The 24,246-nt window shown below is 39.4% G+C and overlaps 1 protein-coding gene across 14 annotated transcripts in view; it reads right to left on the bottom strand.

Annotated features, from left to right (window-relative positions):
* The window catches only part of ANKHD1 (ankyrin repeat and KH domain containing 1), a 118,580-nt gene that overhangs the window by 64,067 nt on the left and 30,267 nt on the right, over positions 1 to 24,246 (bottom strand). For all 14 annotated transcript variants that reach the window (XM_072873355.1, XM_072873349.1, XM_072873354.1 and 11 more), the window contains exons 3-7: positions 11,630 to 11,786; positions 6,994 to 7,141; positions 5,935 to 6,082; positions 4,633 to 4,866; positions 2,968 to 3,062 (exon numbers count right to left, since the gene is read on the bottom strand). In XM_072873355.1, coding sequence (XP_072729456.1) covers positions 2,968 to 3,062; positions 4,633 to 4,866; positions 5,935 to 6,082; positions 6,994 to 7,141; positions 11,630 to 11,786 — 782 coding nt within the window. The remainder of the gene's footprint in view (positions 1 to 2,967; positions 3,063 to 4,632; positions 4,867 to 5,934; positions 6,083 to 6,993; positions 7,142 to 11,629; positions 11,787 to 24,246) is intronic.

Here is a 24,246-nt window from a genome sequence, read left to right as displayed (position 1 = left end):
AAGTCTTAGAGGAGACTGAAAAGTGCCTTGGGATGAAGCAATCTTTGCCACAGAGGGAAGAGAATTAGGATTGCCAGAGCAGTCTGTTTGAGCCCTTACCAATCAAAGCATATAAATGCAGCTGTCAGCTTCTCAAAAAACTATTACTAAACTCCTCAAAAGTTACTTGAAATAGACCCAGTACCAAAAATCCATGTTTCACCTAAGGTGTGGTTTGTAGAGAGCCACAATACCTCTGAAAAGGGGAAAACGTAAAGAAGTTTTGGCATTAGGAAAGAAGAAACACTCACACGGTTTCTCCCTCCCACATAACTTAAGAAACTGGGACCCAAATTTGTGGAACAACTTGGAGAAGAGATCTTGGAAAACTGAAACTGATTACAAACTACACCTAATGATGGGGGAAGGTTCAAGTCATGCAAAGTGTGCTCAGGGAGATATAGAAGGTCTGAGGGTCTAATCAGAGGATGTTCCATACTAGACCTTTCTTCAGCATACACAATTAATAGCATAAGCTAAGGATGGAAAGGGAACTCCAAGTAAAAGACTTGAATCGAAGCATGCTCTTTGTGTCTCTCAGTGGAGAGAAAACCACGTGCTGCCTTGCATACTGCAGGTGCATAGGTAATAGGTGTATCACCTTGGTCACTCCATCTGCCATCCAAAGAAATATGGGGTTCTTCCAGAAGGAGTAAACTGTCAGCCAGCTTTGATGATTTAGAGCCCTGTGTCCTGACACAGTGTTCTCCTGGGATTTGACAGTTAAGCTGGATTAATTCTTTAACTAGCCCCAATGCATGCTGACAGATTTTGCTAGAGAACTAAAGAATACTTCTTCCTGAGGAAGACATTAAAAGGGCCTATTTCTGTGGCAAATAGCAGATGTTTTTATGTTGGGTCCTTGGAAGGAAATCTAAATAAAGTTGGGCAACACTAAAGAGAAAAAAAAAAAAAGACATTAGAAGACCTCTCTGCCCAAGGTTCAAGCCAGAGCTGTCCAGGCTAGGGCACTGATACCAAGGGGTGATTTATAAAGTTATAAAGCTAAGAATTCCACTAATTCCCAAAATTAAATAACTTATGTATTAAGAACAGCAACCTCAAGTGAACTGTCAGTTCCCCATTCTGATCTCAACAGCATTGTCAGACAGTAACTCAAACAGCTAACACAGAACTATAGAAAAGGGGGCAAGAGGGTTATCTAACACACAACTCTTGTCAAAACTTGTCTTTAAGTTGACCACGTAGCAGGTAGTAAGTAACCTGAGATTGACAGCAATCAAGTCTGTAAATTAAAGACAGGCTGCTGTTCTCGGAGAAGCTGGCTAAAAGTCAACAACCACCTACCTCATCTAACTAAAGGCATTATCTTAGGTGTGGCACTCTGTCTTGACCAAAACATACTAAAACTCAGAGGCACTTACAATATAATTGGTGATCAGAGACCAGACATCTCAAGCTTCCTGTATTTGTAGCATTCATTAGCTGGAAAACCATGAAAACTGGGAAAAGTCACAATAATTTGGTGGAATGGTTCCCTTCTGCAAGGGTGCAAGCCAAAAGATAACAAGAACAAACTCCATCATTCGACTTGGAGTTGGGACTTCAAAGGATCAATTTCCTCTCTGCTGCTTTTAAAGGTCAATACACACTCTGTACTGCAAACTAGTCTGAAACATTCAAGAGCTAAAAACGTGCAGGCAACCCACACAGCTTTATCTTCCCCAAGCAAGACGCTTCATAGCCTCCAAGTCAACCCAGTGCTCAGAGTGTACCACCATGAAAGCAACAAAAAATAATAAAAAAAAAAGACAAAACACACACACACACCCCCACCCCCCCCCCCAAAAAAAAACCAGTAACAAAACCTAAACAGAACAGTGGGCTGATTAAAACATTTAGTTTGCAGTCATTTTGCAATCTCCTTTAGGTGACAGCATCCACCCACTGCAACTGCGTCCTTCTGAATTCCTTATTGGCACTAAGCTCTCATACAGGGAAGACTATTCACGGATACTATTACCATCTCACTATCAGAAGACTTCAACACAGCTTGAGACATTATAATCCGACCTTGGTCACTTGCATCACCACCTCACAACTGCACTAAAAGAACACTTGATCCTCCAGCTCTCAGACAACTGGAGGAACATTGCAGCCTATCTTCTAAGGATTATAGGCTACTGGGAGCAAATTCAATTTTCCTCCATTCGCTGTGCTTCCAATAAAAACACACTCTGTTCTTTCTTCAAAGAAGTTCCTCAGCTTGAAGAATAGATAAAAGGTCACCTATATCTGGACACAAGTGGTTGCAGATATGCTTTTGACACAATAGCACAATCTTTATTATTTCCCTCTTGGAAAGCGAAGTTTGTCCTCAATGGCTGCTTTGAAATTATATGAGTTGCCCAAGAACTAAGAACTACACTACTTTTGACCTACCATTTTCAAAAGAAAAACCTCACAGCACCATTTAAAGAAACCTAGAAGAGAGCAAACCATCTCTACATGCAAAACTCTTCCTGCAGTAGTGTGAAAGGACAAGTGTAATGCATTAGTCATCCAACTCAGTGCACTTCTGGAAGGCTCATACCATGATCATCTGAAACACTTTATTTGTAAAGACAAAGGTGGAAAACTAACTCTAACGCTGCAAAAGAAACAGTGACTTGGGCTCAACCTACTACTTTACTGCACTGCAGATTAGTTACCCCTACACTCCACATAGGGAGCATTTAAAACAACACATCACACCCCCAAAAATTAGAATAATTTTTCCCTATGACAAATTAGACTGAGAAGCTGGCTACCTGTGCTAACTATAGTAAAGGCTTTCTTACGATAAAAAACTAACACGCATTCACTTGCAGACCCAAAACAGCTTGTTAACAAAGGCTCACTTTATTTTATCATCTCTTTTATTCCTCTCTCATTGAAAAGGGAGCAGTACAAATAAAGGCTATTTACCATGCAGGCCTCCATAAGTGCCGTGTGCATCTCATCTGTTTTATGCTCTTGATCAGCTCCAGCTTCAAGCAAAAAACGAACCATATCTAAATGGCCTTCAAATGAAACAGATCAAAACAAATAAGCATTTAATATTGTAAACTTTTAGTAGTATAGACAATACACTTAATAAAATAATTTAGATTTTCATAGTTTGCTATTACAATTTTTACAAGTTATAATTCGCAAACCTGCTCTTTTTAAAGTACTCTAAAAAATATCAATGCAAAATGGACAGCCAGACTTTAGACAGTCTTTCCCAAAGATACTGCCCAACTATGAGATGAAGACAGACCTCTAATTCATGTTTACACAACAGGAATCTTTCCTTGTGACTTCAAGCTATAAAAGACTGTGCTTATTCCTTATTTGACTGTATAGTGACATATCATTTAGGTGCTCCAAGGCAGCATACAGTGGGGGGATTATCTTTTAGACATAAGTCCATGTAGAACTTAAAGTTAAGCTTTTTAATCGTAGCATCCACAGACATATTTCTGAGAACTAAGATAACATAATATGACATAATGTGTGTATCTGACACTATTTTTAAAAGCTTCTACTGAACTTTACCAATACTTGTTTTCAACTCTATTATGGCTTCTGTCATTTTAGAATTTGTCCCTTACAAGTTACACATTTTATCCTCTCCTCCTCCAAGACTTAGTTTTACATAAACTGATAGGAAAACAAGGTAGCTCAACCATCTTGCCAAAATCTCTAGTCAATTAAGATCTTGTATTACATCACTCTATTAAGTCTTAGGTCACAAGAAACAAGAATGCCCCTCCAACATACCCAGGAGTACTATTACTGAAATTTCTCTGCAAATATCAAAGGAAATCAATGACAAATCCAGACGCAAATTTTTCAGATGGGTTATACATAGTATGTATCCTCCAATTCTAACCACAGAGGAAAAACCTCTATGCCAATAGAGGTTACTATGACAATAATCCTTATCCTTCTTTAAGGAGATAAACTTCTATTAACCTCCTCCTATTAGGAGAAAAACAATTGTTGGAAATTTTACAAAGGTTTTTGGATTAAAAAAACTTGGAAGCACATTGGCGTACCATTGCACTAAGTTACTTTATACATAAACTTTAAATAGCAAAACAAATTAAGTCAAAAGTCCATAACAGATAACAATTCATAGACATCCTCCAAAATTACAGTGAAGGAAAAGCATGCAGTAATAATACTATAATTTTCACCCCATCAGGTATTCCAGGAACATTTGTTCTAACTTCACATTTTCGTAAGAACTAACAGAGATGTTTTCAGAACTTGCAGATAGTTGGTATGGGGAATCTGAATGAAATGGAGAATGCGGTAGTGGGGGAAGAGGAGAGTGGTGGTGTGTCAAAGCACAAGTTTGGATGCAGCCAGTCACAAGTTTTCATCTGCAACATATCAAATACATGTCCACCACATTTGAACACAAGTAGACAGGCTTAATACCACTACACCATGGATGAACATTTCCTGACATCGAGTTTAAAACCAAAATCCAGTATTCCAAAACTCTTAAGAAAATATTCAAATTACGGCTGGAAGCTTTAGTTAGATAGATCCTAGCAAATGCATTTAAACAAAAACACAAAACAAGGCAAGAGACAATACCTTTATAGCACGCAAGTGTAAGTGCACTTTCTTTGAACTCGTTGGAGTGAGTGTTGATTCCTGCACCATATTCCAGCAATACTCTTGCAACCTCAACATGACCTGCACTGGCTGCTTCCATTAAGGGGGTATGCCCATTCTCATTGTGGTCTTCTATATTAGCACCGGCTTTCAATAGCACCTTCACTATGTCAACAAAGCCCCCAGCACAAGCATAAGTGAGAGCTGTGTTCCCTGCAGAGAAGAAGTAGTTTACATGTAAGCCCTTTCCATCACCCACTCCTAATGCAGGAAAGGAAATTAGTTTTAACAGCTCTGAACAAAACCAAGTACATCACTAGCAGCAGCCTTTTACTGCACAGCAATGTCACTCCAGCCAATAATTTCAGGCTGGGTATAAAATCCCAACACAACTATAATGTGAGAGAGTTTTAATGCTACACCAATATTACAAATCAGGATTTTTTTTTCTTTGATTATTATGTTTCCTACTTCAGCACACAAAGAGAGATCAAATACATACACAAAAAGATAATGAGTAATTTTCATGCTCACTGTAGAGCTTGGGTGAGGGGGGGGGTGCGGTTTTTTGCCTAAGACTGTATCCTCTAATCCCTTAAAAAAAACTTTTACTGGCTGGATGAAAATAAATTTATAATTTAAAACTCTGGTACTGTAAGTGACAGACAGTCATATATGGCTCATGTTTTAAATGCTACAGTCAATTTTAGGGTACATTTTGCTTAATATGGCTAAACATCAAGACAAAAATGTTTCATAGTTCAGACACCTGACTTTGTTCATATTTTTAAAAAGTTTAAATTTTATCTTACTATTAGCAGAATCCAACTGCAAGTTAATACTCTCAGTAAGATTAGTTAAGCTGTAGTCAAGCATCAGCAATGTACACAACATTCAATGCTCAAAGAATTGTACCTCCTCTTTGGTAAAAAGCAGTAGACCGAAATAACTGCTCTTGACCAGGTGTGTCCCATGGTCTTCTTACTGGGTAATTTTGGATTATACAGATGAGAAAAACTAAACTTCATCACTGTGGTCATCTAACACCACAGTGGTTTTCACAGGAAAAGTGCTTTCCATTACAGTTTATATTAAAAACAATCTTCAATAATGGTCAGGTAAGACTCTGAACACATCTGCTATGTATCTGGCCTATTCTTAATAGTTCCTGTCACGTTATCTTGTGAATGAAATTATCTGACATAAACACAGATCTCCAGAACAGCTGCACATCTTATGTAACAGTCTTACTAATTCTTTGTGTCCCTGCTTCCCAGTTACCTGTTGAAGACTGTGCGTTGACGTCTGCACAATGAACAAGGAGAAGTTTAACAATATCTACATAGCCTCCGCTGGCAGCTGCCATTAAGGGAGTTATGTCTCCTTTATTCCCCCGATCTTCAACGTTTGCATGCATTGCTAGTAGCACCTAGAGAAAAAAGTTCACTGCAATGAATAAATTGTAACACCAACATTTTGCTTTTAGTTCAGTGGGGCTTGTGAGAATGATTCCCCAGCCAGCTGTGACATCCCCTTGCAGTAATACCCGCAATGGTGAAGCACAATGGTGCTCCCCAGGACCATTTCTAATTACTACCTGCACTGTGCTCTGCTTCAGGAAATGCTGTTTTTCTACATTTGTTCGTATCTGCCAAAATCAACATTAAGTTACAGTGCAATACTGACATTTTCAAAAGTCACAGGTCAATTCACTAACCAAAATGACAGCAGAGAAACTGTAAACTTGCATTAATGACCACAGCACATATTGGGTCAAGCACCAGTAAACAGTTTTCTCCCTGTATTCTTGCCTGGCACCAAAACATTAAGTCGGCTACTTTCTGAGAACTATCACCTAAACATCTTCAAAGCAGCACAAATTCTGCCCCTTAAATACGCAAGTATAAAAGCAAAAAATTAACACAACTTAATGCACTGTTGATACAGATGTGACTAAAAAAAGGACTGAGTGACCTTCTAAAAACTCATGTCTCAGTAACCACTTGTAGTGTTTGATTTTGCTGCTATTTTACATCCTCCTGCAATGTCTGCTTGGCAGAACAGCTTGACTGCATCTAGACCAATGCCAGAAAAGTAGATACATCATAAAACACAAGATACATTCCTGAGACAAGTCCCTTAAACCTAAAGGCATATATGATGGCATTTTGCATTAAAAAGACAAACAATAACTGGAAGTCCACAATAAGCTGTATTAACTGATATTCTGTTTAGATTATAAAAAATTATTATGATCAGAATAGCTAAAATGTTTACCTATCAAAGAAGCCCCTTAGACAATGCTTCAAAGGTTTAGTTGTGATTATATTTGTTACTTACTTGTGCCAATTCATAATATCCTGCTGAACAGGCCAAGCAAAGGAGACTCTCCCCTTCTTCAGTATGTTCATTTACGCTTCTTCCTTCATCCAGCAGCTTCCGGACAGCATTTACATCCCCATCTGAGCATGCTTCTGCCAAACTGCGACTGGAAAAATCAGTTACCACAGAATAAGCTCAAAATAAATCTGCAATAGATGGGTAGCTTCCCTATGCAAGGAAGAAGTCTTTAAGTAAAGACTCATGACATCAGTACTAAGCCTTACTAGAAAATATACCTTACAGATTTAAGTATATATATACACATTATTTCCATAGGTGAAACAAAGATAAAGACTTTGCTTATATCTAAATTAGCTCTTGTCCTCATCAGTTGCTAACTCACATAAGCTCTCATATAGACTAGATGCAGAGAAAAGTGCTCAAAACTAGGTAATTTGTGGTGTTTGCAAGACACAGAAGTAAACCTCACTGATGCTATTCACACTTTGGTGGAATGCCAGATGCACAGAGGCTATGACCACAACAAACTACTGACTATAGGTACACCAAGGCAAATTTCTAGTAGAGTTAAAGCCAAAAAAAAGAACAGCCTAGTATCACAGAGACCACTAATACTGAATACTGCAACAAGAGAAACTTCTGATCATTCTCTCTCCTGTAGTGGGACTATTTCTTTCTCTGCCCTAGCCCAAAGCTTTTTTCTTTTAATTGAAAACACCTACTTCTTAATTTAAGCAGCCATTTCAAAGAAAAATCCTTACCTTACCTAATGACATCTTAAAGGAAGAAAGTAGAGGAGCCTTACAGACGTTTACTATGTTTCCTTTCATGCACTGTTAAAAGCATATTACAGAAGTTTTCAAATGGATGAAATAAGCCAATTGAACTGCATGGTTTTTAAACAGCAATAACAACACAAATCCTACACGGAACACTACTAACTCATCCTTAAAAAAAGCCATAAGAGGTAATTACAAGCTAAGAGTTAGAAAGAAAAAGACAAACCCCAAGTTCTTGGCACCTAAAAGCTCAGAATTCTACAATCTTTAACCATCATCAACATCTGAAGTAGGGAGAATAGCTATTTCCCCTGAGACCTAGGAAAGTATACTAAACAAATCTTGAAAAAGGTGAGCTGAGCTTCAATTTATTTCAAACCAAGTCACCTGTCCTTTAAATCTTTTTCTGTACAAAAAAAAAAGTCTAACAGCAAAGACAACTGTTAAAGCACTGCTAAACACAAGTGTAAACAAGAGCAAGTCATGTTCAGTACCAACTCAGTTACACATCTCCAACTGATGATATAATTTTATTTAGAAAATATATGCAAGGAATCATGGTCCTCAGCCACTGGGAACCAAACCACAATTAATGCCCTGGTGGGAGGGGGAAGGGAGGAAGAGCCTTCTGTTATAAACAGTAAGGACTGTATGTGAGGCATTCCTATCAGTATATTTTTATTTGCAAGATATGGAAGCTCATTTCTTAAAACAAAAACTAGTACATTCAGATTCATTAAAAATGTCAAACTTCTAGTTTTCTTCTGTAAAAGATAGTTCACTCAAGAAATGCACTCACAATGAAGAAAATATCCACTTGAGCACAAAGTTCCCTCAGGAAAGCACACAAGTTTCAATTTTCAATTCTTCAAAGACTGTAATGGTTAAACTATGTTAAGTCTCTATTTTAAAAGGAACTTATTTGCCATATACCCCAAAATGAAATAAACTGTGCTAGCAGCTCCTAGATAAAAGCTGAAGTCTAACCTGAAGAGAATATCCAGTATCTGATCACTTACAGTTGCACTTCAATCACTAAGTATTTTAAGCAAAATAACTGATACTTTGGTAAAGGTTATTATTTGGCTACATAGTCAAGCCCATATACTGAAGCAATGGGATCCCACTGAAAGGCTGCAGGACACTATCAAACCTGCCACCTTCTCCTGGGAGGTAGTAAGGGACAGCTGTGTGCTCACAGAACAAGCGGTGAGTCGAACAGCCCTGCTGCAACCCACAGGTAACTGGGCTTTTACAGCTCGGGTTCCTGTGTTCAGCTGGGAGGAGAGGGTGGGGATTCATGCACTTTTGCACACACATCGTCTAGCCTTTAGAAATGGGAGCCACCCAACACCATAACCTGTGAGACAAATCCTGAAACAGATCCATCATTCTCAGAAGATGACCTTAAGCCATCTCATATAATACAGAACTGCTGTGAAACCAAATATGCTCTGGGAAAAAGCTATTAAAAACAAGACTCTTAGTTGATTCTAGTTGACCCAGGCACCTCAAGAGGTCTTCCAGTTTGCTCCCTGCTCAGGCTCCCTTTGAGATATTTCCAAGACATTTTCAAGTTACAAGAATGACACCTGGATGCTCTTCCAAATGAAGCACAGGATGCTGTTGACCTTTGCTCTGAGGGCGCATTGCTGGCTCATGTTCCACTTGTTGTCCACCATGAAACTCAGGTCTTTTTCTCCAAAGTCGATTTCCAGCCATTCAGCCCTCCCCATCCGTACCAATGCACAGAGATATTCCTCCCCAGGTGCAAGACTCTGCATTTCCCTTTGTTGAATTTCACGAGATTCCTGCTGGCCCCTTTCTCCAGCTTGTCAAGGCACCTCTGAATGGCAGCACAACCATCTGGTCCATCAACCACTCCTTTCAGTTTTGTATCATCAGCAAATTTGCTGAAGATGCGCTCTGTACCATCACGTAGGTCATTGATGAAGACATTAAACAGTACTAGCCCCAGTATCATCCCCTGGAGTACACCACTAGCAACTTGCCTTCACCTGGACTTCATGCTGCTAACAACTCTGAGCCTAGTAGTTAAGACAGTTTTCAATCCACCTCACTGCCCACCTACCTGGTCTGTATTTCATCAGCTTGTCCCACAGGATGCTGGGGGATACAGTGTGAAAAGACTTGCTAAATTCATTATAAACAGCATCTAATGCTCTCCTCTCATCTACCAACGTAGCCATCTCATTGTAGAATGCTATCAGGTCAGGCTTGATCTCCCCTTCGTAAAAACCATGCTGACTATTTCCCATCATTTTGTACTTACTATGTTAGGAAACAGCTTCCAAGAGTATTTGCTCCACCACCTTTTCAGGGACTGAGGTGAGGCTGACCTGCCTATAAGTCCCTTGGATCCTCCTTCTTGCCCTTCTTGAGGACAAGGGTGACATCTGCTTTCTTCCAGTACTCAGGAACCTCCCTCATTCCCCATAACCTTTCAAATAAATTGAGACCGGCCTCAGTGACATCAGCCAGCTCCTTCAGTACTCATGGGTGCACCCTATCAGGTCCCATGAACTTGTCCACTGGACCATGTCCAACTTGTTTAAATGCTCCCTGACCTGACACCAATCAAGGACAAGCCCTCCTTGCTCCCGACCCTCCTGCTCATCTCAGGGGCTTGGGATTCCTGAAAGCAAATCTCATCAGTAAAGCCCAAGGCAAAGACAGCATTCACTACCTCTTCCTCTTCTGTGTCCCCATCACTAGGCCCCCTGCCACGTTCTGAGGCAGGCCCACATCTTCCCTCATCTTCTTTTTGCAGCTGATACACTAGTGTGAGTGTATCTTGTTCCTTTTCATGCCCTTTGCCAGATTCAACTCCAGGTGGGCTTTGGCTTTCCTAATCACACCCCTGTATGCTTGGACATTGTCTCTATATTCCCCATGGGCCATCTGGCCTGCTTCCACCTCTTGTATGCTTACTTTTTATGTTCAAGCATGCTTCGCCAGCATATTTTCATCTCCCCATGTTTTGATCCACAAGTAATTTCTCTAGCTTCAGTTAGGAAATGAAGCTATATTTGTTCTCTATTTGTATTTACATTTTGAGCAATGACTCAAGACTACTGCCCTTACTGTAAGCACTTTGTTTTGCAAATCCCAAGTCTGAATTTCAAGAGGACATCCATATGAAAAGAAACTTAAGACTTTCAATTTTTGATCCTAGATCTGAAGTTCAACAGTGTATGTAGTCACACCATCCCAACAGTTTAGGAACTATTTGCATCACTTGTCAGAGTAGAAAATATTTCAGGACCCCTAAAGATGCTTTGACATTTTAGCTTTTGAAACAACGCAGGACAAATCCTCAGTTCTATCATCATGGGAGTTAAATGCCATCCTCATTAATTATCAGTTACAAAAAGGTATCAGATAATATAGTTTCATTTTCCCCTAAGTTCCTGAGCAAGATCCCAGGGCAAATGGCTGCCTTATAAGTATTGGTATTCTCTTCCAACTTTTAATACAATGAACTAGATTCATTAGTTTCCAACAAAGTATGCTGAGGCAGTAATTAGAGAACTATCAGACTCTTCTACAGCCAAGAATTTAACTCGTTTTTGAAAAAGAAATAAACTGTCTAGTACACAGAAAGAGCAGCAGATTAGAAAGTAACATTTTTTTGTACTTTTCTCTTACGCTTTGAAGCCAATAACCTGACGGGACAGTAGTTACACCTTCAGAATCAGTAATTTTGCTTCTGCTAGTAATAGAGCAGATACATTACCAAGTACTAACCGTAAAATTAACTGAATTTGAAATTAAAAATACAAACTTACAACCTATAGTTGGGAAGCTGGGGGTAAGCAGCAATCAATACATACTTGTCCACTTGTCCTGCATTGTGATTGTTCTCTGCTCTCATCCGTGTCAATGCAGCAGCAGCTTCATCCAGTGCACAGCTGACAGAGGACGTCAGTCTTCGGAGAACCTCAGGATCTGCGAAGGCTTTACCATCGGCAGTGGACAATTTACCAATTCCTTCAGTGTACGTTCGTTCATCAGTCAGGTTAGTATGAAAGTCACACAAAAGAAATGTAAAGACACTATTTTAGATTTCAGCCACATGCACTATTAGTTAAAAAAATCACTTGCAAATATGCCAGAAAATCAGTGACTTTAAAAGTAACTGTTAACATTCACCTAAGACCTGAACCTTTAATTAACTATAATATGGCAGTAAGAAAACCATTTTTCAACTGGCAGCTTCATTACCTGTCCCAAATTCCCAACTCATACCTTTGAAGAATAAAAAAAAAAAAAAAAAAGAAACAAACCTCAGGGGAATAAAGGTAAGTCCAGGGGTCAAGCCCAAAAACAGAAGTTTGGGAAACGGGTATTATTCCACAGGCTTAGTTTAGTATTTTCTGAATGTGAAGAATTTTCTACTTTAAAATGTAAAGTTGTTATCACTTTCCCACCCAACTCCACCCAAAATGAAGTGGACTTAGCTCTAATATACCTTTTATTTTTTTAAGAGTAGGAAAAAATTTTAAAAAGTTATTAGCTTAAATTCCCAGTAATTTAACATTCTAAACTGCAAAGCTCTAGCTACAGGCACAAAAATTATGAAGCAATATTTCAAATATTTTAAGTATACTTAAAATCAATGCCCCGTCTACACTAACATTACACAGTAGAAATGCTTACTCAAGGAACCTTTGTAACAGCTTCTTTTTTAAAAACAGTTTATTTGCTGCAACACTAAAGCTGAAGGCCAATACAGAACAGCACCATAAGCAGGTATTTATCCCACTCATTTACATGGCTGATAATTTTATGGTACAGCTGTGTAGTTTTATACTGCACAGATTTTACTCCATATAGTTCATCACAGCCTTGAGCACAGCCTATTTTACATATGCAAACATTACTGCACAGTTGTCTCTGCAGTGTAGGCAGGGCTTAAATTTGCATATACAAATGTGCAAATAGTGTAAAGAAATGCACTGATGAATAGTATCCCCCTGCCCCAAATCAGTTTCACATGCTACAAAAAGCAAATGGTTACTGGTTTATAGATTAGCTACCTTCACTAGTGATGAATCAGTAACTTTTCAATTCCTTAGCTGTTAAACAAGGTCAAATTAGATATAAACCTCTGAGAATAACACATCTTATACCCCAGAAGACTTGCTATTTGTATGTGCCTATCTCTGCAAGATTGATTTACACCATGTCTCCCACAACCCAGCTTGTAACTATTACAGAATAAATACTGAAATCATACTTTGAAAGTTTTGAACATTGTCTTCAGACAATGTATTTCCCCAGTTTGAGAGCATCCAATTTGTTTCTCATTAATGTAAGAATCAATACTTACCAAATTTCTCCACCCTGAAAACAATTCAGGCTAGCATACACCACACACGCTCTGTTACATTACCCTACATCACTGCTGCAGTGCTGGTAAGTGTTGGCTTACAGTATTCAAACTCAGTGTTGCTGGAAATGATGAAGAGTCCCTACCATGTGATCAAGGCAGACACCTACAATGGGGTGCAGAAGTTTACCTGGCTGACTGAAACTGAGCATGGTCTATGAAGGTTGAGATGAGCTGCTTAAGATACTTGGTCAGATCCAAGCGCACTATCTCCCTGGCTCCAACATCCTACCTCTGGATCACTTCAGCACTGTCAAGAGGCTATGAAAAGCAATTTATAATAAATTACCCACTCCACAATAAAATAACAAATTACAACTAGATCTATCCACACCACATCCATCTGGTTTTTGAAGACCATCTAGTGCACTGCAGAGCAATCAGAGTAGAGAAACATAGGGCCACGGACTCTTGACTCCACATACTTGAAGAGGCTACCGGCCACGTGCCCCCTTCCACCTCCAAACTGTTGAGGACATAACCTTTCTAGCCATGGCTGTTAAATATAGTGAGGGTATAAATAACAAGCCTCAAACACCACAGCTCACACCTCACGTATTAAGGTAAACTGAATTTGTTGTTGGTTTAAAAGGGGATGCCGGCTCTGCAGTTGCCACAGGTGGGACAGTGATAGTCACTGCGAAACGGCACCAGGGCATCAATTCAGTACCAAACACACAGAGAAAGTGATGGTTTTTACATAGATCTGCTTCCCCAGGACAGCTCACAGAGAAACTACACAGACGTTTACACTAGCTATTTCTGGTGGCAGTGCTGGCTTACACTAGCCTGCAGTATACATAAAAGTACTGCCTAAGGAAAGAAAGGGAATTAAGTTTTCACAACTCAGCACTGAGGCCTCATCTAGGACCACTGCAACCAAAGCTGAACACAGTGGTAAGCAAAGTGGAAAAGTACCTGAGAGAAATCCACAGAATTTAGAAAAATGACCCATGAGCAAAGGCTAAAAGGAGTAGATTTAGCTTACAAGCAGCAGCACAACAGCAGTTTCCCTCCACTTAAAAGGGTCTCATGAAGGAGCCAGTAAACAGCGCTCTGCTGGCAAAAGAAGTGGGAAATAGAAAGTCCAGTTAAAAAAAAAAAAAAAAGACCTGGCTATCTGAAACTAAACTGAGTATCTCAATCACTTCAAATCACTAAGGTAGTAGATCAGACAGCTTACCCAGACAAGCAGAACCTACACTTGACTATTCTCTCCATTTTTAAAGTTTGCTTGTTGAAGCATTCATACGTAGGACTTCTGAAGGCAAGAGAAGTCACGCTACAGATCTAAGTCCCGTGTCCTGTAAAAACAAACGAACTTCAACCGCTGCAGAGCTCCTGCTCCACCGTATCTGTTTTCATGGACTACTGCTAGTGGTCTCCTGGAGGACTTACCAACCAGAGGTCACTGGCTCTTCCTTCCAACTGGTAAAAGTACATGTCACTACATTTTCCTACTTTGTTCCAAAAAAGGTACCATAACCATGCCAAAGAGTTTTGGGGGGTAAGCTGAAGATGCCTTTTATTAAGATCACCTGTACTGTGATCTTACTGCTCTTCCCCTCAAGTGTCCACAGCTAGCCCACTGCAGGGCACAGGGAGCTAAACACACTTTTGGTCTGCCTTTGTGGGTCAGTTCTTTACCTGAGCACCTTCTGCTGAAGCCATGTGCCAGTGTGTTCACAAACTGTGGGAGGGACAAGGCCAGCAGCATTATCCAACAACTGAAAAGAGAGCTCTTAACCACCCCTGGGAACAGGTTGCCCAGAGAAGTAGATGCCCCATCTCTGGAAGTGTTCAAGGTCAGGTTGGACAGGGTTTTAAGCAACCTGATCTGGTGAAAGATGTCCCTGCCCATGGCAGGGGGGTTGGACTGTATGTTAAAGGTCATTTACAACCCAAAAATCATTCTATGATTCTACAGTCTCCCCTGGCTGGAAATAGATGGCCTAGCTCCTCCCCATCCAACACATCAACACACAGACTGCAGATCTCTAATTTAGAGAGAAAAGCATGCCAAGTTAGAGAGAATGCTAAGTTAGAGAGAAAAGCCATGCTCTGAATTCCATGATCTGCAAGCACATTAGTCCTTCTACTGGGCCATCAACCACCAATTCTATGGTACACAGATTCAGGCTGCATCTGAAAAGGGTATTTCCACCAGTTTAAACAAAACAACAATTCAACAGTTTAACAGAGATTAAATGCCCAGTATGACTGACTACTATATAACTAGATTGAGTCTGAAGCAGATGACTTTTTTTTTCCTAAAGCTACTGTGGCACACAGCATGACTGAACTTAGTGGCAGATAATGCCAGATGTTCCACAAGTTAGTGCCATACTGCTGAACTGTTGAACTATTTAAATTATCCTGAAGTTGATGAGAGAGGTCTATTAGAAAAAGCAGCTCACCTTTCAAGGGAAAAGCTTGCTCATCAGATACACACCTATGCATCTATAACCAACACTCCGATTTGAAGCACGGGCTTCCTTGTTGACCTTCAGACTCATCAGGATATTCCTACCATGTAACTACCAAGTTAGAGTTTTAGGGCAACCTGAAATGAGCTGTGTGACCTTCCTCTGTTTAACCAGTCAAAGATACAGATATCACCGCAGAAAAACTGGAACACAACCAGGTTTGTGTCTTTGGAAAACCCAAAGGACCATTTTGGAAAACCCAAAGGAAAATCCAGCAGGACCTTATACCGCTGGTGTGATTTTTTGCCATGAGGAATCAGATTACATTCTCCGAAAACCATGTCTGTGTATTTTCACAATTTGAACACAGAAGTTGAAAGCCATGAATAAATCTTAGAGAACCAACATGAATAACCTAGGCCAAAGTTGTTTCAAGTTCACTGCAGTAAAGGAACAAGTCAGACACTCACACTCAAGCAACCATTCCCTTCCCTTCTATTTCAAGAAAAGGAACATTTTCACAGGAGCATCAGTTGCTTTACCCTCCCTAACTGGATGAAGTTCCTATCAAGGATAAAGAAAATACTTAAGTGTAGTTTCTAGCTAGTAGCTCATATTATTACCATTTAAAATACCTTAAAAAGAAATTACTCTGCTATGGAGCCCACAGTTAAGTCCCTCATACCACACACAACTGGTGTCAACATATGCTTTGAACATCAAAGGAGTTCCAAAGAGATCAACATATCTAAGCGTAAGAGGTTAACATCAAATAATCCTCACAAAAACCTGCAGATTCTATGGTAATTATGTTCCTTCCCAGTCAGTTCCAGCACACCATATCCAGCACACACGTTCTAACACACACTTGAGGCCATTGACCTGCTAACATGTTCAATTTATGATCTCACATTCATCACAAAGTTTAACTCAACTTCAGCTCACATGGAATCATCTGCTGGTCCCAGAGGCTTAAAGGGATCTTCTGTTTCCTTAAGGTCTTACATCACTTGTCCCCCAAAGGCAGGTTTTGATGGAAATGTGGACAGCTTTAAAAGCCCAAAAGAAGAATTAAATGAGAATCGTGGCCCAGAAACGTGTGTCTTTTTTTAATGGTATGTCAAGAACCTGTTTTAAGCAGCATGGCGTATATTTAGCACCTCAAACAAGGTGAAGAGAGTTCAGGGAAGGAGAGAAGGGACTTTGTTTTAGCTTCTTTATTGGAATCCCAGTCAGAGGAATCAAGAAGTTCTAGACTGCCAAAAGCAACTGCTACAGTCTTGTGCCAACAAGCAGTAACTCTACCAGAAAAGTATTAATTCTAGCACATCACACAGGTGCTACCACAAGACAAGAAGGCAACAAGCAGGACTGAGCATACCCTGCTCTGTAAGGTCTCAGGTGGCTTAACTCAAATTCTCAACACAGGTATGGCTCCCCTAAGAGCACATCAGGAGAATTCAGTTCAGGCATGTTAAGAGTAGAACCTAAGGGAAGATTTCCTAAAGAAAAGAGATTTCTCAGGACCTTTTAATCCACATGTTATAAGTTTATTTCTGGTAATACTTAGGAGCAGTGCAGCATCCGCAGAAAATTACCACCTACTATTTTCTGTAAATTCTAGCAGTGGCGGAAGCAAGCAGAGATGATATCAGTCATCTACCAAACAGCAGGCTGCTGCTCTCTGCAATGTCATAACTTCCTGCTTTGTATATGTTAACAGAAAGCGATTTTCTAATTGCCCATATAACTAACAAAAAAGTGTGCACTTCACTCCTCTCTGATGATGTCAAAATATCTTCCCAAACACTAGGTTCATATTACATAATTTTCAGAGCCAGTAAACTAAAGTATAGTGCTGTCAGCACACTCACCAAGACCCACATTGATCTGCCAGCAAACTCAGGAAAACACCGCATCAGCTCTAACCTGCTGCTCATGTTTAATGCCTAAGCAAGGTTTGCCAAGTACCTTAAGTTAGCAGCCAGGTGGTGAAGCAACTGGAATTGGCAAGCACAGCACAGACGCCAAGAGCACACTCACTGCCAGACCTGTGCCCACTCCACTCCAGGTCAGGCTTCAACAACTGCACAATGCTCCCAGCATGGTCATTGCTGGTTAGAAAGACATAGGCACAGAAACACTGAACGCAGTTTTGTCTCATCAGTTTTCTAATAAACCCCAGCTACCAAAAAAAAAACAAATCTGGGTCCCACTGATTATGGGCCCACACAGCAATGGAAAGACAGTCTTTAGTCTTGCAAAAGAGACTTGAGCAAGGACGCAACACAAATTATTTCAGCCCATCTAAAGTGAGAGTGCATTGTGCTGGCTCTATGTTTTCTTGTAAAAAACAGTCCAAAGCCAAGCAAATCAAAAGGAATGACCATCTTCAAGTTCCACTGTTTCTGCATTAAGGTATCTAATTTACAACATCAGAATGAGGGACATAATATTTTTACAAATTTTTTTAATATCTTTTAAATATTTAAATGTGTTTTATTGTATGCCGATTGCTCAGACTAAAGTCCTCAAGGAAGAAACCACACGTTGAGTAGTGTTCTTTGTATATAGTCATCAGAAAAATACTAATAATTCATTCTAGTGTAGTCATCTTTCTAAAATTCATATGCTTTTAAAAACTTTATCTTAAAGTGTTGTTAAAAAAAATGTAATTCACACTAAGCTAAAGAACATTAGAGTTACAAAGGAAGGTTACTTGCTGTGTAAGGAAAATAACTGTTTTAAGTCAGAGTATAGGCTGACCTATGCCATTGGGATTTTTGGGTGAACCATTTGGCCTTTAAAACAAATTTCTTCGCTAAAGCAGTTAAAATTTAAAACCCTCTTTATTAAATTAAGCATGCCATACTTAAATTTCCGTATGATTGTGGTGAGTCTTTGAAGAATTCACACAATATTTACAGACCCTAATCATATCTAATGCAGTACCCAGGACCACGTGTCAAGGGAGACCTTCAGGAGCTTGTAATCCAAGGATGCAAAAAGAAGAGTTGCACTGAAATCTGCAGAGATTTTACATCTGGAATAATCCATATCTCAAAAGAAAAAAGCCAACAAGAACAACAAAAAACACCACCAAAAAAACCCAACTAGTTACTTCAGATACTATAACTTTGCCTTACCTACCTACATTTCATTGCTAACATTATTTGTATAATGACATAAACCCTGTTCAGGAATAGCTGACTCTACTTTGCCTTTCAAAAAACCCATGTTTTGACATCAATTTCATACCACACAAGTCCTCTCCTGACACACCAGCCCTTAATAAAAACATTGGTAGCAAATATCCTTTTACCATAATTATTTTTACCTCATCTTTCACATAATTCAGAAGGAAGATAAACAAACTTTGAATAGAAAGGCAGTTTCAAAGTTTTTGAATTCTCAGTCTTGACATTTAAAATACCATATAGTGCCATGTTGCAACAAACTTGCTTATAATCTTACCCTATCATCCCAATCCAAGAACACTTTGATTCTGGTCTGGCACATCCTCGAAAAGATATCTAAGCCACTTGGCAATACCCTTTCTAGTTACTACATAACAGATTATCACACATTACTGTGCCATTATGTATGAGATTACCCATTAGTGCTTAAATAAGCATGCAATTTCATAGATAATATGAATATCTTTAAACACCAATAATTATTTTGAACAAGAAAATATCATGAACTAAATTGGTTGGGTTCCCCTTCCTGCTCAAGATCCTTCCCAAATCAGTCTTTCTGCACTGTATAATACTCAAACTCAAAGACAGGAAACCTTAATCCCTATTTAACAGAAAGAGTAATTCCCAAAAGACAAATGTGAATGCAAATCAAAGGAGACAAAATTGTGGTGACACATATTGGTCATGTTTTCAAAAGCGTAATCAATCTTCAGACTGAACTAGTTCCCTAGTCCATCTTCAGCAGCCTGTAGCAGGGAAAAAAAACCATAATTATATACCTGCTCTCTCTGACTGCCCATCTGCTTAGATTGTAACTCAGTTGATCATTACTAAACTTCTTGCTAAAATTCACAACACTCTCTCAAATACAACAGGGTTGGATTATTCAAGTTGACTAAATGGCATATATGCTGAGTCTACAAATCTAATTTTTGTGTTCCTTATAGGCCCTTTTTTACTAGGGTAAAATAAGGTACCCGAGTGATTTGTCTTACAACTAGCCATATCATAACTGAAATATTTTTCCTTTCCAACAAATTTAGATCTCCAAAGGCTCTACAACAGCACCTTCCAAAGTTTTTGAACCTCAACTAGTGTCACCCAGTAACATTTCTGGAAGGCTAATGTCATTCTTTATTACCATGCCAATTAAAATCAACCTCCCTAAAAGCAGTGCCATTCCCTCGGAAGCAGGGCTCTAGATCTATGCAGCCACCACAGTGCTTCAGACCACACCTATTGCCCTGGCTTGCTCCATGATTTCCGCAATGCAAGTAACTCCTCTTGTACAGCACGGTCAGCTTGCCTGAGCAGGCTGCAGCTTGATAGCTTCCTCAGCAGATGATTTATCACCTTATAAAGCCAATTAGAAAACACAGAGTAGGAGAATGTCCCTTCTAATCGTATTTCACTGTATTTACCAGTTTTCAACTCTATGACATTCCCAGATTGAAACAGTAACCCTGAAGTTCACTCAGTTTACTTGTTGCCACAAAGGTTCGGTTCCTTGGCTGTTTTCTGTTGGGTTTAGTGGTAAACCTATCAAAGTGTGAAAGTTCAGGGTACTACAAAGCCAATGTAATGTATCAAAAACAGAGCTTGTCTTCTGCCCTAAAATCCCTTTCTAAGGTAAAATCCAATGAATAAATATTTAAAACACACACACCCCACACCCCAAACTCATAATAGCATGCATCAGTAAGATGCCAGCTTCTAGTCAAGATATAAAAATCTTTCGGCAAGCGCCGAGTCTTCTGTTGGCTATACCCTCTCCACTTGCAAGTGCCAGATTTTGGGGGGGGGGGGAACTCAAGCTATAAGGGACTTCAGCAAGAGGTTATCTTTATTTCCTCACCACAAAACACACCACGCAGAAGGGATTCTTTCATACAGAACTAGATTTAAAGTTTCAAGTTTTCCCCAACACCTTCCTGAGATTAAAAAAGTTCAGCACTTTTGCTGGAAACAGATCATGCAATAAGGTAAATGAAGCATCCTTCTGACATGACGTGGTGGGTGAGCAGACCACTACTGTTACACTCAAAAAATTCTCAATCCAGAAACCATTTAGAACAGACTAAGCTGTTACTGTCTCATGGGACACCTCCAAACAAAACATACAGGCAAAAAATCATGCAGAGGTTATCACCTGATCACCTCCTGTGTGCAGCCAAAGCTAGCCATGAGCCTTCCTAATGCTTCAGTCCTTTACACCGATGTATGCACGGAGTAGTAACAGCATTTCTTAGTAAACTAACCCGTATCAAAAGGCTGCTCCACAGCAGTCAAACCCTGTAATTAGCACTGCCATACCTCTATCCAGGCAAAAGCTTCAAGCATCTTCACACAGTATAACCTTTGTTTCAGGGAATTCATGTCTATTACTCAGGTACGTCAGAGCTGGATCATGTACATTAACTAAATTTGGCACTTTTGGGATGCATTTGAGCAACTATGCCTGGCCAGTTGGCCCATCAGATATCTCAGAGAAAGGCTGTGGCCACATAGTGCAGAAGGTCTCTGCAGTAGATCTAGCTCTTTCTAGAAGAGCTGGTCTTCCTCAGCCTACACTGTACAGTTGTTCAATCCAGTAACTCCTATCATATGCCTGGAAATCCCATACAGCTACAGAAAAACTTCCAACTTTTCCAAGCAGAGTGCCTGTAGAGAAGAAAGAATAGTCTTCCCCATGGACAATACCAGCAAACAGAGGATGATAAGCTCAGAGCAGCTTAGGGACTTGGTACCAATCTGACAGCAGAAAGGCTCAGCGTAACTCCTTGAGTAAGCCTTTGCCATCTTCCAAATCACAATAAAAGAATTCTCCTGCAAATAGTTCTGCTAGCTTAATGTGACACCAGAAGCTGACACCGGTGGCAGGAAGAAAGCATTCATTACTGTGCAAAGGAAACGATGTTGTGCCTAACTTCAGGCCCAAAAGGATGAAACAATCAGACAATTAATGGCAGCGCTACTATTTAAAATCCTGGCACATCTGAAACATGCCCTCAAGATGGCAAAAGGCTGGTAAAAATAGAAAAATTTGGTTTGACTGGAAAAGGAGAGGAGGAAGGTGACAAATTCCAAATCCCTTGGTGAAAAAACTTGCCAAGAGAAAGAGAAGACAAGAACATCTCTTGATGGCAACCAGAGAAAATAAACATTTTTATTATGTAATGGTGATCTATTTAGACCACAACTAACTAAACCTCATAGAAGTTTTACCTTTCCCCCCCAAAAAATTGGTATTTTTTTTGCTTAGCTAAATCTCTCTGAAAAACATGTCTGGTCCTTTGAAATTTCTCATTTAAAAGACATTTTAGTGTAGGTATAACCTATAGTCTCTTTTTGAGAAAAGGAGTAACCAGAATGCTTCTCCATTTTTCAATTGGTCATTCCAACACTATTAGTCCCAGGGAGGGAGTCATAGAGATTCGATATGGTAGGCTTTATTATTTTAGCTTTGTTTTCTAAAACACTAAAAACAACTACATTGAGGCTTTCAGTCCTTTCAAAGTCAAGCACACAACTTTGTAATCTTCACCACTGAATATCAAAATTATAGTCTGATCTTAGCTCCAGCGCACTGAAAACTTACTGTACCCTTAACATCCCTGTTGTAGCTATGCTGAACACAAGAATTTATCCTTTTATATACATTTGATACAAACTTTCACTATAAAACTGTGGGGTTTTTCCCCTGTATCACAGAGTGCACGGCACAAACAGAATTCACTGGCTGTAACTTTTATTTTTATTCTCCTCAATTAGTATTTGGGCATGCTAAATAAAACTCATTTAGCATGAAATTAAGAGCTGCAGCTTGGGGGTTTGGTGAGGGGTTTTTTGAGTAATTAGCATTTTACAATATTTCATATGTCACCATCACAGATCCCCACAGACTTCCAGAGCAGCCATGTTTTCAATTTCTACAAACCAGATTCCTGACAGCAAACCATCACACTCAAATATCACATTTTCAATGCTATCTGAAAAATCCTGTTCAGATCATCTGCTAAGCATTTTCTGGCAAAAGCAGAAATACAATTTTATTCTCCTGGGTTGTATTTCATGGTTTTAATATCAAAATATCCCTTTCTTCACAAATCCCCACTCCTAAAAGTAATAGGAACTCACCCACTTGAGCAATATCCACAAGTGAAAGGGGATGTCTGAAAAAAATGGAAAGGCCATCACAACATACACATGCCACTGGAGAAAATTACCCTTAATTCCAGCTTCTAATTTTTCACTTGCTTGACACTGCAAAACCTTAATATTATATTTGCATTTATATATATTTCAATGTACTTGGCAGAACAGGAGCCAGAGATCTCGATGACATTTCTCTCCGCTTTCCAGTTTGGCAGCTGTAGCAGTGAGATTTTCTTTTTTTCAGAATCAAAACCTAGGAAATACTTCTCCAGCTACAATCAGTTCTTACTGTTATTTTGGTAACATTTTGATGACAAGGGTTCCTTTTTGCGATCATCTGCTTTTACATCAGTGTGCTCAGATATCTCAAAATCTGAAAACTAATTTATGTGTTGCAGCACAAACATGAATTCTTGTTCAACTAGTCAATACTCATTAACATTCACATTTCTTTTGAGAGTTTCCTTATTAGATTTAAATTTAGTCTCATGTTACTTCAATACCAGGTTACCTAGTCAGGTAATTCACAACATTAGCCAGCAACTTCCACTTTTACTAAAGCTTGGAAGACCCGTAAGCAAATTCAGCAATGAAAAAACAGCTCTACATATACTTACAGATGTTTCTAGCAATATCCCAATCTCCACAAATAGTCTGCAATTTCCTCTAATTCCTCTCCACCAACCCAATCCACCCATTTCCTTTGTTTTCAGAATGCAAGAAAGAATACGGATATTTGACAGATATGTAATATCACACATTTTAACTTAAAATACTAAAATAAAAGATTGGTTTAAACCTTGTGACAGAGTTTTGTTACCATATAAAAGAGTTCAAATAGGAAAGAATTATACCAGAAAAGTTATCTCCTCATACTCTACATCTTACTTAAATTCCTGACCATGACAGTTTGCTACAGCATAACTCTAAATTTTTCTATCAGTTTGATTTTTTCAAGCTTTCACTAGGCAACCATTTTCTCCCATTGTATGAAAATTGAGTTACCTTTTCTAAAGCTGAAATAACATGAGCTCTTCTGTACCGATCTAGTATTTGGCCACTGCCAGAATGATGACTCAGTACTCCTCCTCTCCCTGGGTTTCCCCAGGCACTCCCACCAACCCCACCGCACTCACAGTTGGGAAAAGAAGAGGGTGTTTTCTACCAGCACAGCAAGATTAATTTGACCAGCAAAGGGTCTTTCTAGCCAACACCAGAACTGGCAAGAGGAGAGAAAACTGTGCAGCCAGAAGATTCCTGCCTGATGGTGACAGCAA

This window comes from Ciconia boyciana, chromosome 9 (genome assembly GCF_034638445.1).
Source record: "Ciconia boyciana chromosome 9, ASM3463844v1, whole genome shotgun sequence".
NCBI classification, from domain to species: domain Eukaryota; kingdom Metazoa; phylum Chordata; class Aves; order Ciconiiformes; family Ciconiidae; genus Ciconia; species Ciconia boyciana.
Note: the sequence above shows the minus strand (reverse complement) of the source record. Positions and strands in the feature narration are given on the sequence as shown.